The sequence below is a fragment of the Camelina sativa genome, chromosome 18 (assembly GCF_000633955.1).
Source record: "Camelina sativa cultivar DH55 chromosome 18, Cs, whole genome shotgun sequence".
In the NCBI taxonomy this organism is placed as follows: domain Eukaryota; kingdom Viridiplantae; phylum Streptophyta; class Magnoliopsida; order Brassicales; family Brassicaceae; genus Camelina; species Camelina sativa.
The window spans coordinates 3,938,925-3,953,078 of NC_025702.1; the positions used below are offsets into that span (position 1 = coordinate 3,938,925).

General features: G+C 35.8%; 1 protein-coding gene across 2 annotated transcripts in view; it reads right to left on the reverse strand.

The window, feature by feature from the left end:
• The window catches only part of LOC104760483 (copper-transporting ATPase RAN1-like), a 9,422-nt gene extending 5,298 nt beyond the window's left edge, over window positions 1–4,124 (reverse strand). Inside the window, exons 1-9 of one of the 2 annotated variants that reach the window (XM_010483405.2) lie at window positions 3,595–4,124; window positions 2,858–3,478; window positions 2,316–2,745; window positions 1,839–2,164; window positions 1,661–1,719; window positions 1,227–1,569; window positions 942–1,136; window positions 590–847; window positions 58–485 (exon numbers count right to left, since the gene is read on the reverse strand). In XM_010483405.2, the coding sequence (XP_010481707.1) occupies window positions 58–485; window positions 590–847; window positions 942–1,136; window positions 1,227–1,569; window positions 1,661–1,719; window positions 1,839–2,164; window positions 2,316–2,745; window positions 2,858–3,478; window positions 3,595–3,900 (2,966 nt within the window). In that variant the 5' untranslated portion in view covers window positions 3,901–4,124. Of the gene's footprint in view, window positions 1–18; window positions 486–589; window positions 848–941; window positions 1,137–1,226; window positions 1,570–1,660; window positions 1,720–1,838; window positions 2,165–2,315; window positions 2,746–2,857; window positions 3,479–3,594 lie in introns of both variants that reach the window. The other variant, XM_010483403.2, reaches the window with a different exon arrangement.

Consider the following 14,154-nt stretch of genomic DNA (forward strand, 5'->3'; position numbering starts at 1 on the left):
TTTTTTTTTTACTCCTTGGTGAATTCCAAAATAGTGGTAAGTCTTGGCTTCTTGTATCTTCTAAGAAGCAAAGAAGAGCAAACAACACTAACCGAAGAGAGTGCCATACATGCTCCGGCTGCCCAGGGCGGCATTTGCACCCGCAGAACCGGGAAGAACACTCCTGCTGCTACTGGGATTGACACTACATTGTACGCCATGGCGAAAACGTAATTTAATCTGATTCGTGTTAGGGTCTTTCGAGAGAGATCGATGGCTGTTATAACGTCTTCTAAGTTGTTTCTCATCAGAACGTAGTCCGCTGCTTCTATCGCTACATCTGTTCCTGCTCCAATTGCCATTCCCACGTCGGCAGCGGCTAGAGCGGGAGAGTCATTGATCCCATCTCCAACCATTGCTACCGTGCTTCCGTCTTTTTGCAGCGAACGGATAACTTCTGCTTTTCCTGCTGGCATTACTTCCGCTCTCACATCTTCGATACCAACCTGCACTCATGCCACCAAAAGACTGTCATTTACTAAACAGGAATGGAACCCTAACAACTTAATGGCCAAACCTAATTCCAGAGATTGTAAATTGGGATTCTAACCTCTTTGGCGACTGCTCTTGCTGTTCTCCAGTTATCACCTGTAACCATTATGGGTCGAACACCCATTCTAAGGAGACCTTCCACAACCACAGCGGCTTCTCGCTTTAGAGGATCCGCGATTCCCAGCACACCAACTAATTCACCATTGTAGGCTACAATGACTCCTGTCTTTGCATTTTCTTCAAGATCTTCAACAAACTTCTCAACGTGGTCTGGGATGGTTATGGCATTTTCTGACATAAGTTTACGGTTTCCCACCTGATTTAAAGAAAATAAAAAAAACTCTCTTTAAGTTGCGAGAGCAGAACCAAAAGCAAATAGTTGTTTATATACTACGGAATAAAATCCCAACCAGAATTATCTTCTCCTTGACTAAGCACTGAATTCCTTTTCCGGGAAGAGCAGAGAAATTCGAGGTATTGAGTAACCATCCAGAGTTTTGCAAATCTTTGTTACTTGTTTCAACGTCTTCAGTGGGTTCATCAAAGAAGTGGAAATGCCGAGCATATGCAACTATAGCTTTTGCCAATGGGTGTTCACTGCTAGCCTAAGGAAATTAAGAGACAATATGAAAAGCTTCAGTAACAGTTTATATGTCATACCAATCCAAGAAGCTACGAAAGAAGATTTATCTGACCTCAGCAGAAGCAACAAGTGTGAGGAATTCTCCACGGTCCATCTCTGAGAAGACTTTTGCGGTTGTCACGGTAGCTTTCCCTTGAGTTAAGGTGCCTGTTTTGTCAAAGATTACATACTTCACTTTGTGAGCTTTCTCCAATGCATCACCTCCTTTGATCAATACACCATTGGTTGCTCCAACTCCTGTTGCCACCATAACCGCGGTCGGTGTTGCCAAGCCGAGTGCACAAGGACAAGCAATTACTACAACGGATATTGAGAACATAAGCGAGAAAACAAAGTGAGTTCCGTTTTTCGGCAGCCATTCGTCTGGGTAAGCTCCAACAGCTCCACCAATTGACCTACAAAATCATTTGATTCTAGAATGAGAACACACTAATCCCATGTGTTTCGTTGTCAGAGAATAGTTAAAGCTAAGATAGTAGATCTCACCATCCTATTAAGGTGAACATTGCCAAAGTAATCACTACCGGAACAAAAATACTTGCAACCTGAAAAGTGGACAAGCCAGGGTAAATTTATTTCACTCTTAATGACTATATCACAAAGGAGCAAGTAGCAATACCAATGTATGAAAGAATTATTAGAATGTTTCTATAGTAATACTTACATAATCCGCAAATTTCTGGATAGGAGCTTTAGACATTTGGGCTGTCTCGACCAAACTAATAATCTGGCTCAGAACTGCATCAGATCCCACTTTTGTAGCTTTCATGTGAAGAGCCCCATGCATATTAATAGTTCCCCCAATTACTGGTGAATCAACCTCTTTTGATACAGGAACTGATTCACCAGTCACCATACTTTCGTTGACGTAACTTGAACCCCACACCACAACACCATCTGCTGGGATCTTTGAACCCGGATGAACTTTTAATGTATCACCAGGTTGAATCAATAATGCATCTATCTCTCTTTCCCCTACAAGCTTTCCTCCTATAAAATGGAAGAAAGAAATGGAACTTACTTAAGTTAAGTAGTATAGTTGAGCTTTATTTTTTGATAGAACTCAATCTCATTGATAAACGATCCTCATTGGAAGCATTTTCATTCAATATAATCATTTAAGGATAAAACAAGTAAGTACCTTTGCCTTCGATTAGTAAAATCGCTGTTGCTGGCGTAAGTTGTACTAGTTTCTTCATAGCATCCGAGGTTTTCCCCTTTGCAAGAGATTCCAAATATTTTCCCAGCAAGACAAATGTTATAAGCATGGCACTTGCATCAAAGTACGTGGGAGACCAAAATCCAGTGACAGCTCCATATAAAAGAGCCCCAACAGAGTAGAAGTAAGACGCAGACGTGCCCAGAACGACCAGGACATCCATGTTAGTTGAACCATTTCGAAGAGCTCTCCATGCTGCAACATAGAAGCGCTTACCAACAACAAACTGAATCACACTTACCAAGGCCCATTTCAACCAATCACCCATCATGAATGGTCCACATCTCCATACCAGTAACGCATCAAAAAGAGCAATGTGGGGACAGATTACTTGGATAAAGAAGAGAGGAATCTGGATAAGAAAACATCATTACTATTAAATGACATTAGAAAACATATTCAAGACACATGATTGTATCATAAATGGTGTCCATAAAGCATTGAAAGGAAGATAAGTTACTCACACTGAGAACAAGACTGGAGATAAAACGCCTGAACATATTCGAGGCCTCTCCAGTATCTTTCGAAGTCAACCTTTCATAAGGGCTCATAACACGCAACTTAAACTTCCCATACCCCTCTCCTTCAATCCCATCAACCAAAGACCTCGAACTAACAACTTCAGGATCAAACACAACCTCAAGCTCTCCAGATATCCTGTCAAGACGAAACTGTCTAACCCCATTCAATCTGGTAAGTATACCTTCCAAAACCTGAGCATCAAGCTCGTTCAGAATCCCCTCAACCCTCAAAACGAGTTTATCCTGCTGATTACTCTGCACAAGCGCACCTTCAAACCCAGCATCTTCAATCGCAGTAACAATCTCATCTTTGTTAATAACATTCGGATCATACTCAACTTCTCCTAAAGAAGTAGCTAAAGCGACAACTGCTCTTTTAACACCAGGAAGATCTCTAAGAATACCTTCAACAGAGTTAACACAAGCTGCACATGTCATACCTCCAATAGTAAACTGACCAACCAAAGTGGCCTCTGTCTTCTTTGTCCCAGTACTAGTAACAGGCTCAGCCAAAATCTCAGCCTCAAATCCAGCATCCTCTATAGCTTCTTTAATATCCTCTTCCTATATAACGTACACAATATTAAATGCTCCAAATCAGAAACAAAAAAAAATCAAATCATGGAGAAATAAATAGCTTGAGAAAATCTCAAATCTCAAATCTCAAATCTCAATAAAACCTTGACTAAATTAGGGTCGAAGACGACATCGGCTCTGTTCTGTAACAAAGCAACGGAGGCTTTAAAGACGCCATTAACGCTCATCAAAGCTCCTTCGACGGAATTAGAACAAGCAGCACAAGTCATACCGGTAACTCCGACCTGAATCTTTCGTAAACCGGAATCATTACCTCCTTCCTCGATCTTACTCAACACATCTTCGCCATCATCATATGAATCGAGAAGACGAACTTCCTCCATATCAGAAGAAGAAGAAAAATCTCCGGTGACCAGAGTAAGCTGCAAATCCCGTCTACTCGGCGCCATGTTTTTAATTCTTTTTGGTTAATGAGATTCCGCAGACGGGAGAAATCGAGCAAATCGGAGAAGAGAAAAGAGGAAGTCTTCTTCTTCCTCTTCTTCTTCTTTCTCCTTCGACGATGAGGTTGATTTGAAATTACAGAGACCTTTCTTTTTTCCTTTATGTACAAAACAATGGAGGATTTGAAGAAATAAATAAATAAATAGAAAAAAGAAACTCAAAAAGGATTTTTTTTTTTTTTTTTTTTTTTGTAGCGAGAGAGAGAGAGAGAGAGAGGAAGAAGGGGGAGAAAGCAATTTGTCAACTAAAACACGCACCTTCTTGTAATGACAATTTTGCCCCTACTCGTCTTTTTTTTTTTTTGTTGGTTAATAAATCACGTTTACGGGCTTTGTTGCTGCGATCGTCATTGTACACGACGACCAAAATCAAATCAACAAAAAGAACTGAATCGTATTTATTTATTGACAGGATCTGTATATCCAAGTATGTATTTTCGCATGTATTACATGAAGGAGAAGTAAGAGACGAAGAGGGTATTTATAAAGGAGAAATTTTTTGTTTTTTTTTTTCTAATAAAAAATATTAATTATGACAAAAAATTGTCTGTTTATAATGCATGCAATTATTTAAAAAAAAAATCAGAATGTACCGAGAAAAACAAGTTATATAAATGTTATGATTTTGCGCCAGATCAAAGATGTAATTTTTTTTTTTATTATTTTAGTTTTGGGGAACCTCTTAAACTTTAGGGAAGAAATCCGATTCCAAACTATACGACTATACCATTTATTTGTTTGATGAGTGTTTGAGAGATTTTTTTTATTATGCTTTCGTTGTATGGTATGAACAGCAGCTTGAACGAATTTTTTCCTAATTGATTATATCAATATTTTCTACTGTATAGCAGTCACAAAATCCAAACATCATTTTTAACAATCTATAGTCAGTATAAATGCTTAAAATATATACAATGGATAGAAAAAAAGTAAAAATCTAAAATATGAATATAATTTAAACATTTTTCTTAGAACGTTAGATACTGCAAATTCATCGGCAGATTTATATTTGTAGTCAAATCTGTAATCATCATCTCTGTAGAGTTTTCGCTTGGATTTGTAAATTTTCTATCAATATATTTCATACTTATACACTATTGCCCTAAAACAACGGCAACAACGCTTTTCTGATTTATTATGTATAAAAAGCTAGAAAATTACCTATTTATGAATATGAAAATGGACAGAAAAATTATGAGTATAAAAGACTTCGAAAAATAAATATGCAATAAATACATTGAAAACTCATTAAAAAGAAAAAAAATGGGAAGTAAAAAAACCATAAAAAATGCATGTGTATGCGAAAAAGTTATTAATATCGATAATATGAAACATTATAGTGATTTCTATGTAATCAATCGTTTTTCATAATATATATGGTGAATTGGTGATACAAAAATAGTGATACAATACTGAAATCGTCAAGACTGCTCAACAAGCTTGGGAGAAAGTGGAGGACAAGTACGCTATTGGTTCTCTTGCATTGGCTGGTGTCGTGGCTCTGTTGGGATATGCGAGAATGATTTCCGCTATCGATAGACTTCCACTAGTTCCTGGTGTTTTCGAACTTGTAGGTATCGGTTACATAGGATGAAAAAAAACAAGAAAAAATAGTGATACAATATATATCAATATTATATTTTACTTTCAGCGAACTGGATGATACAACTTGCACAATAGGTGTACAAATTTGTTAGTAAGCAATGGGAAAATGATAAAGTTTTGTCTTTCCTATCTAGATTTATTATTTATTGTAAACTATGAGAAAAAGCTTTTTGTTTATTGTATTTTTATTATATATCTACATATTATGATACAAGTTTCGGAATCCACCAATACAAGACTCACAGACTCAAAGACTTAGAAGCTTGGACGGAAGCGATCTGATGGAGAGTAACCAGTTTAATGATGAATCCACAACACCAAGGGCTACAGAATATGATCCAAAGACTATTCCTCTCAAGGATCAGAGACTCTACACGAAACCTAAGTTGTTTGATTCCACAAACTACCTAGAACTCGCAAGAACAATGATTTGTTTCAAAACACAAAGTGTTGAAGCAAACTGAAATTTCTTATTAATCAAAAACGTGTGTTGAAAAGTAAAATGTGATAGAGCTTATATAGAGGCTCAAGTACAACATCTATATGCTGAAATAAAGAAAGAAATCTCAACAATTAATAATAATTATGGTCTTTGGGAATTGAATGAGAATATCGGCCAAATTGGGAAAGTAGTGATGCACCTTGAGTCTTGATAACTTGGGGCCGAAGTTGTGGTTTCTTGGGACGTCTAAATACATTCTAGGAAGCTTCTGGTTGGTCTTGAGAGTCTCACAAAGGCGCAACACTAAATAAGGAAAAAGTCGTTGTGTCATAAAGACAAACAGATCCAAATACGGAAAGTTGCACTTTAATTTGATTGGCCTTGTCAAGTGAGGTGGGGTGCGTCCTAAGATGTGTGGTGAATTCTCCAAATGATGTAGAACCTCTCCAGGAAGCCAAGGAATGCTTTGGTTTGAGCCACTTATGGAAAGATCCATTTTGAGTGTTAATTGACTTTCGAAAAGGCTCCCTGAACCATGTCTTGAACTAGTTCGAAACAAGGGTGGCTTTCTTTGATCTTCCTCCTTAAAATATTGTAGGAAGATATGTGGAAGGAGGTTGCCTCATTAAAAACCTTTCTAGGTAAACCCATTGGGAAAAACCCTAGATAAGGGAAAAAGAGTGCAACAGCCCCATTCCAACGATATGATCTTTCAGCCCGTTGAAGGTCCGCATCACTTCTAGTTCCAGTGGTCAGCTCCAAAGTATGTTGGTTTCTGATTCTTGCACATATCGGAAGGATATCATAGTTCTCCTTAACTAGTACAAACTGGTTCTCTCCAAAAAGTACTTCAGGCAGTCTATCGGGAAGTTCGTCAAGTTGTACATCAAGAAGTCTGTCACGTAGTACTTCAGCCACTGCTACAGCCGGTAATTCATCTCCCGTTCTTACATCATCCCCTCCCCCTTGAATGAGTTTCGACCTCAAAACTATTTTATTTGCACCAAGAGAAAGCAAGTTAGCTTTCATGCGGTTTTGGGACTCTAAAGTCTTACCTTGGTATTGCTTTGTTTGATGGCGGGTTGGTGCATCAGGTGGTTCATCTTGGAGCAGCATTGAGTGGTAGACTCCTTTTGCAGCATTCAGCTCTAGTGTAGACGTGTGGTTCACCACTATAGATACACCATGGGTGTTAAAATTTGCTCCTTTTTAGATCCAAAATCTGAAAGTGGGTCTTTTGGCAAAGAAAAGTGCGTCATATCCGTGATTGGAGGAAAATAGGACTTATCGACATAGCAACTAAACCGTGTATTAACACATACCTTTGATTTTTCTTGCATTGCACAAACTTCTTTTTGGTCTAATGGAGCAAGAGTAAATTGGCGGTTGTTGAGGCAAAACGAATAGTGATTGGTACGCCCGTTATGTTGGACCTCACGATCATATTGCCAAGGTATACCAAGTAGAACATGCCCAGCTTGCATGGGTGCAACATCACACAAGACTTGATCTTGGTATTTTCCGATAGAGAATGGCACTTCGACTTGTCTTGACACTTTTATCTCCTCTTTGTCATTAAGCCATTTGAGCTTATACGGTCTCGGGTGATTAGTGGCGTTGAGTCCTAGCTTCTCTGTAAGANCCTCGGTGATTAGTGGTGTTGAGTCCTAGCTTCTCAATAAGAGTAACACTAGCAATATTAGTGCAAGAACCACTATCCACAATTAAGTGACATACCTTATATTTGATGGTGCAACGAGAATGAAACAATTTTTCTCTTTGTTCGGGCTCATTCGTTGTATGTTGGGCTGAGAGTACTCTTTGTATGACTAGCAGCTCGCCTTCATCGGCATAGATGGTGGTTGCATCGGCTTGCATTGGGTCCACTTCATCTTGTGAGTCATAACCATCGGTGGTGATCACCATGACTCGCTTGTTGGGGCACTCTTTTGCCACATGTCCCCTGCCTTGGCATTTATAACAAATTATTTCATGTGATCTTTGAGGGTTAGAAGACTTACCTTGTTCAGCACGGTGAACATTTTATTTGAAACGAGAATCAACAACAATTGATTTTCCTTTGTCTATAGTTTGCGGAGGTGGTGCTTGAACCGTTGTGGGTTGTGGCTGGCTCCACGAGGTGTCTTTGGCTTTAGTCCGAGGATTTGTCTTCTTTTTGATTTGTTGCTCACGTTGCATAGCGAGGTGTAGAACTTCTTGTAGGGAGTGGTAGGATTGTGTCTCCACTTTGCATTGTATACGATCTTGGAGGCCATCTACAAACTGGGACATGAGAGACTCCTCGCTCTCCTTAAGCTCAAGACGGCTTCTTATGAGTTCAAATTCCTCATAATACTCTTCTACACTCCTAGATCCCTGAAACAAAGCACGAAATTGTTTTAGTAAATCGCGGTAGTAATGAGGTGGTACATACCTTTTGCGAAGCTCAAACTTCATGTCAGGCCAGCGTGTGATTTGCTGGTATCTAAGCCTCCTCTTCTCAGCTACTTCTCTGTCCCACCATGCTAGTGCATGATCCGTGAGACTTGCAACAGCTAGGGCTATCTTCTTTGGTTCTGTGTAATGAAAATACTCAAAGAGGTGCTCCATCCTCTTTTCCCATTCCAAGTAAGCTGAAGGATCAATTTTCCCCGCAAAGGTAGGTGCAGTGAGCTTCACTTCAGGTGGTAGGTTTCTCTTATCTTCACGAACACGGTTTCTGTCTCCTTGAGCTCTTCGATTGGATTGATCAAAGGCCACGTGGTGCTGTTGAGGTTGTAAGTCTGGTGGTTCCTCTTCTTGATGAAGATCATAGTTGCCTCCTTGAACTTCAGGCTGCAGGTTCCTTCCTTGGCCAAGTGGTGGTGCATTCTGATTCATTTGCTCCAGTTGGGTGAGCCGTGTTGACATGGTTGTCATGTTGACGTTTATGGTAGTGAGCGTAGTCATGATGGTCTCTAGTGTGATAGGATTTTCGTCACCCATAGTTCCTTGCAAAATTCAAAGATAGACGAGAGAGATCAATAGATATCTGAACTAAGCAAGCCAAACAGCAAAAACTGAGACATATTAGAACAAAATTCAAATCAGAAATAGCAACCGAATTTTAAAATTACAACAAATTTTTTTATGTTTTTTAAGACTTTATATAAGGTAAAACAGAAAGAAATAATTTTTTTGAGTTTTTTTCAATTTTATAAAATTCAAGCAAAATAACAGACGAAAAACAGATTTTTTTTTTTTTATGGTTTTTTTTTTTGGAAGAAATTTTGAAACTGAATTTAAAAAATAAAAAGAAAAGAAGGAACGAAATAACCTGGTAAGATAGGAGCGTTTATGCTCTGATACCAATGATACAAGTCTCGGAATCCACCAAGACAAAACTCACGGATTCAAAGACTTAGAAGCTTGGACAGAAGCGATCTGATGGAGAGTAACCGATTTGATGCTGAATCCACAACACCGAGGGCTAGAGAATATGATCCAAGGGCTAATTCCTCGCAAAGATCAGAGACTCTACACGAAATCTAAGTTGTTTGATTCCACAAACTACCTAAACTCGCAAGAATAATGATTTGTTTCAAAACACAAAGTGTTGAAGCAAACTGAAATTTCTTATTAATCAAAAGTGTGTGTTGAAAAGTAAAACGTGATAGGGCTTATATAGAGGCTCAAGTACAACATCTATATGCTGAAATAAAGAAAGAAATTTCAACAATTAATAATATTATGGTCTTCGGGAATTGAATGAGAATATCGGCCAAATTGGGAAAGTTGTGATGCACCTTGAGTCTTGATAACTTGGGGCCGAAGTTGTGATTTCTTGGGACGTCTAAATACATTCTAGGAACTTTCTGGATGGTCTTGAGAGACTCACAAAGGCGCAACACTGAATAAGGAAAAAGTTGTTGTGTCATAAGTTGTGTGAAGTTTATGCTAGGTTCTTTGCTTCAGATCTTTTTGCTCTTAGGTGGAAGGTACTGGTGATGATAACTTCCGTAGATGAGTTTTGTTTTTGTTCCTGATTTCAAAGCTCATCGAGGTTGTTTGGTCTTACTCCTTGTCTCTGCATTTCCGAATCTTGGAGGATGTCGGATTGCTTTTATATGGCTTCTATATAGGCGCTCCCTTGACGCACCGTTCATCTCTGCCGCATCTGGAAGTGTTTTATGAGATTCTGAATTGAGCCTTTACTTGTCAGGTTATGAAGTCAGGTTCTTGGTTCCGAGAGATCATCTCTCATTGTGTTAGGAGGACGCTTTTGTGATCGATGTGGTTGTCGTGGGCAGCATTGGTACATCTCATCCGCAAGAACTTCAGAAGAATAGATCAATTTGTTTATTTAGTCACAGCATTTATCTTTGGTCTTAATGTTATTTGCCTCTGTTCTTAGTTGTTGGGTTCGTTCTCTTTCGTTAAAGGCTTTCAATTCTTCTCTTTTGTATTTCTACCTGACTCTGGGGATTTATCATTTGTTCGCCGGCCTAGCTTTCCTCGTTTGGGTTTTAGACTTTGGGAATCTATCTGTTTTCCACCGACTAAGTTGTATTTCATAATGTATTATTCCAAGTATTATCAATAACAATAGATGACAAAAAAAAAATATATTCTTGCAGACATGTTAAATGACATTTATATTAGTTCTGATTGGTCTTGATCATTATTTTTATTATAGTATATAGCCGTTTAAAACATGTATATGCTAAATAGTAATCGTTTGACTTTGTCGTCTAAAAAATAATTTAAAATGAATAATCATGTTTTGGCACATGGCTCTTTCTCTCTGTTTTTTATATCAATATTTTCTAATAGCAATTTATTATACGATTCAAATTCAATGGATGTAGCCTACGTAGTTCAAACTCATAGTGGCACACTCGTGAGACCTATTCATAATGCGGAATGAATTCATTGTATTGTGTCCATACCAAACATTCAATAATACCATTAGGAAAATAAAAAGAAAATAAATAAAAAGAACAATGCGAAATGAAATAAGCAGTTTTCGAGAAATGAAAAGAAAATCTGCAGAGCAGAACAAAATAGTAAATAGTACCCAAACAATAAAATTGTTTTTAAAATATATTGAATATTAAATAAATTAAATTTCAATGATAATACTAATATTACTTTTAATGTATATATAATAAATTTTACATTTGATTTTAAAATAAAATTTGTCAATTAAATTTTAGATATATCATATCAAAAATTTAATAATTAATATTAACATACAATAAAATTTTAAGAGTAATTTAAATTTTTTTTACTATTCATACAGTTTTCAAATAGAGCCTTAAGATTAGTTTAACATAAAATTTCTATCAAAAATATTTTTTCTGTTAATACATTGTGAAAATATGAAAGTTTTTATATTATAAAATTAAAATTTTATTAATAAACATATTTTTATTTATTTTAAAACAAAACGAATTTTAATATTTGTTTTTTTTTTGTTCCATTTGTTCCTCATCAATTTTGGGGAGGAACATTTTTGTTCTATTTTTCCTTATTTTTTTGAAGAATGTATAGGGATGTAGGAAAAAAATATTACTTTTAAATGGTAAAAAGATTGTGGAATAGAGAGGAATGTTGTATTCCTCTTCGTTCTTTTCCAAAATTTTGGTCACCAATTGAATCCTATGTAACTTTAAATATGTTACTACTCGTTCAGTTTTGTTTTATAATGTTTTACCTATAAAACAATTATAATATTTTAGTTAAATAAAAAATTCAAATACGATAAACGTCATAAATTAATAAATATTATAAAATAATAACTTTTTCGTGCCTAAATCGATATCATCTCTATAACATGTCATAAAAATAACCAAATTTTTCTTTAATTTTTCAGTTTATTTATTCCCATTTTAATAGTTTTATTGATGGTTAAAATATAAGAGTTGTGGTCACTAGTCATAAATTTTAATTTATCTATATCATGCATATAAGTGAATTTATCTATTGCACTTGTTGTTTTTCTTCTATATATTAAAATTTGAATTTCAAAACTGTAAATTTTATAACATCCAAAAGACTAATCATAATTTTGTAAAATTGTCTTAAATCATATGTTTTAAGAATTTTAATAACCAAAAAGTACCTCTATAACTAATACTTCTAATATATACTCTAAAATTATAAAAATTAATTTATAAAATATTAATATCACTAGAAATTTACAAACTATCATGATCCCAACATTATTAATTTATAGAAAATTATATGAATATTTTCAAAACATGAATTTGAGTGAACCGATTTCAAATCAAAATTATAATCTAATTAAAAAAACAATGTATCATTTGGTTGATATGCATATTATAGGTAGAAAAAATATAGCTATCTTTTTTTGTTATCCATTATATATCCAAAATCAAATTTCTAATGATGTTTATCTATTCTCTTCTTTGTTTTTCCTTTTGCTATGATCTAAATATTGAATTTTTAACCAAAGTTTCTGAAATACTGAAAAGCATGTAACTTTGAAATAGTATTATTTTACTTTATCTTTTGTTGGAATGGTGACTTCCACTCCACTGATCAAAAGCTAATACACCAAATATACTTTCTCTCTGTCTACATCATTTGCTTTCTACAAACAAATAAAATAACAAGAAAAATAAAGACAAAGATAACAATAGAACCTTCCACTTATAAAACTTTAAAAATGGTCAAGAGGTAAGCTTTGACCTAAACGTATTTTTTTTTTGTTTTTGTTTAATACGTATAATTTTGGGGAATTGTATTGTATGACTATTAATTCAAGAAATAACTACTCTAACCATTAAAAGTTAATATACCCTATATATTCTATAATATATACTATTTTAATCTTCTATAGCATTTTCACCTTTACTTCTATGTCACCACCCCACCACCTTACCTCTTTGCTACCACCACCACCTCCACCTCTTTATTATCATCACCACTTGGATTCTCAATATACAATCTTCTAAGATTTAATTTTCCTTTAGCCACCACCACCGCCGACTACCGATCGTCACCTCCGATGACCTCTGACCTCCAACGAACTCTGGCCACCGGCGACCTCTAACTTTCGGCGAACTCCGGCCACCTCCAACCTCCGATGAACTCGACCTCCGGCCACTTTTTCTGGCGATCTCTGGCCACCTTTTCCGGCAATCTCCAACCACCTTTTCCGGTGACCTCCAACTACCTTTTCCGGCAACATTTTCTGGCGAACTCCGGCGGCCGTCGGTCTCCGGTCACCAGCCACCACCTCCGATCAACAGCTTCCAATGCCCTCCCCTACCACAAACACTAAATTGGTAATTTTATTCTACCTTAATCCTATTTTCCTAATTTTTTAAATTATACTGCTATATTCTTCTATATTTTATTTTATTTTGGTCACTCACCTAATTCATCCTATAATTTTTTGTTCAAAAAAAAAAAAGTTTAATACGTATAGTTTAAGTAACCTTAAAAACAATTTATGATTCCTTAAAACCTAATTTGTATAGTACATATATCTTCCCAAGGGAAGTAATCGCAAATTGTATAGTACAAAACAAAATAAAACTAGTATATCAACAAAAAAAGACACCAACAAAGTATTTTATTAATAACAAAGACATCAGTTATGTAATCTTTTTATACATCATTGTTATCTTTTCGTTTTCTACACTTTTCCTCTTTTTCTGAAAACAATTCTCACGTAGTTGCAATACATGTTCATGGAATGATAAAAAGTTATCAATCAACAAAATAAATTTTCTAAGGCCATAAATTATAAAACACGCATTCAAAAGCATTGTTTGGTACATGACCCACCACCTACCAACCAAACGTAATAATATTCACTTCAAATTGCCTTTATAATCTCTCGTGTGCATCTTTTATAACTAAAAAACGAGTTTAATTACATAAACATACAATAATAGTGTTACATTTTCGTAAGTCAGAATGCAAATAATGTTTTAAGTATAATCATGTCAAAGAAATTAGGTATTAGGTATATCGCATCCATAACCAGAAAAAAAAAAGCCTAAAAGGTGGTGTCGATGCCCAGGCCCGGCCTTTCACCCATTCTTATGATACATAGGTGTTGGGCCTCCATATTTTCTGAGATTTTTAGTAACAAAAATAGATCTCAAAAAATATTTTTACTGCAAAAATAGGCATCAATT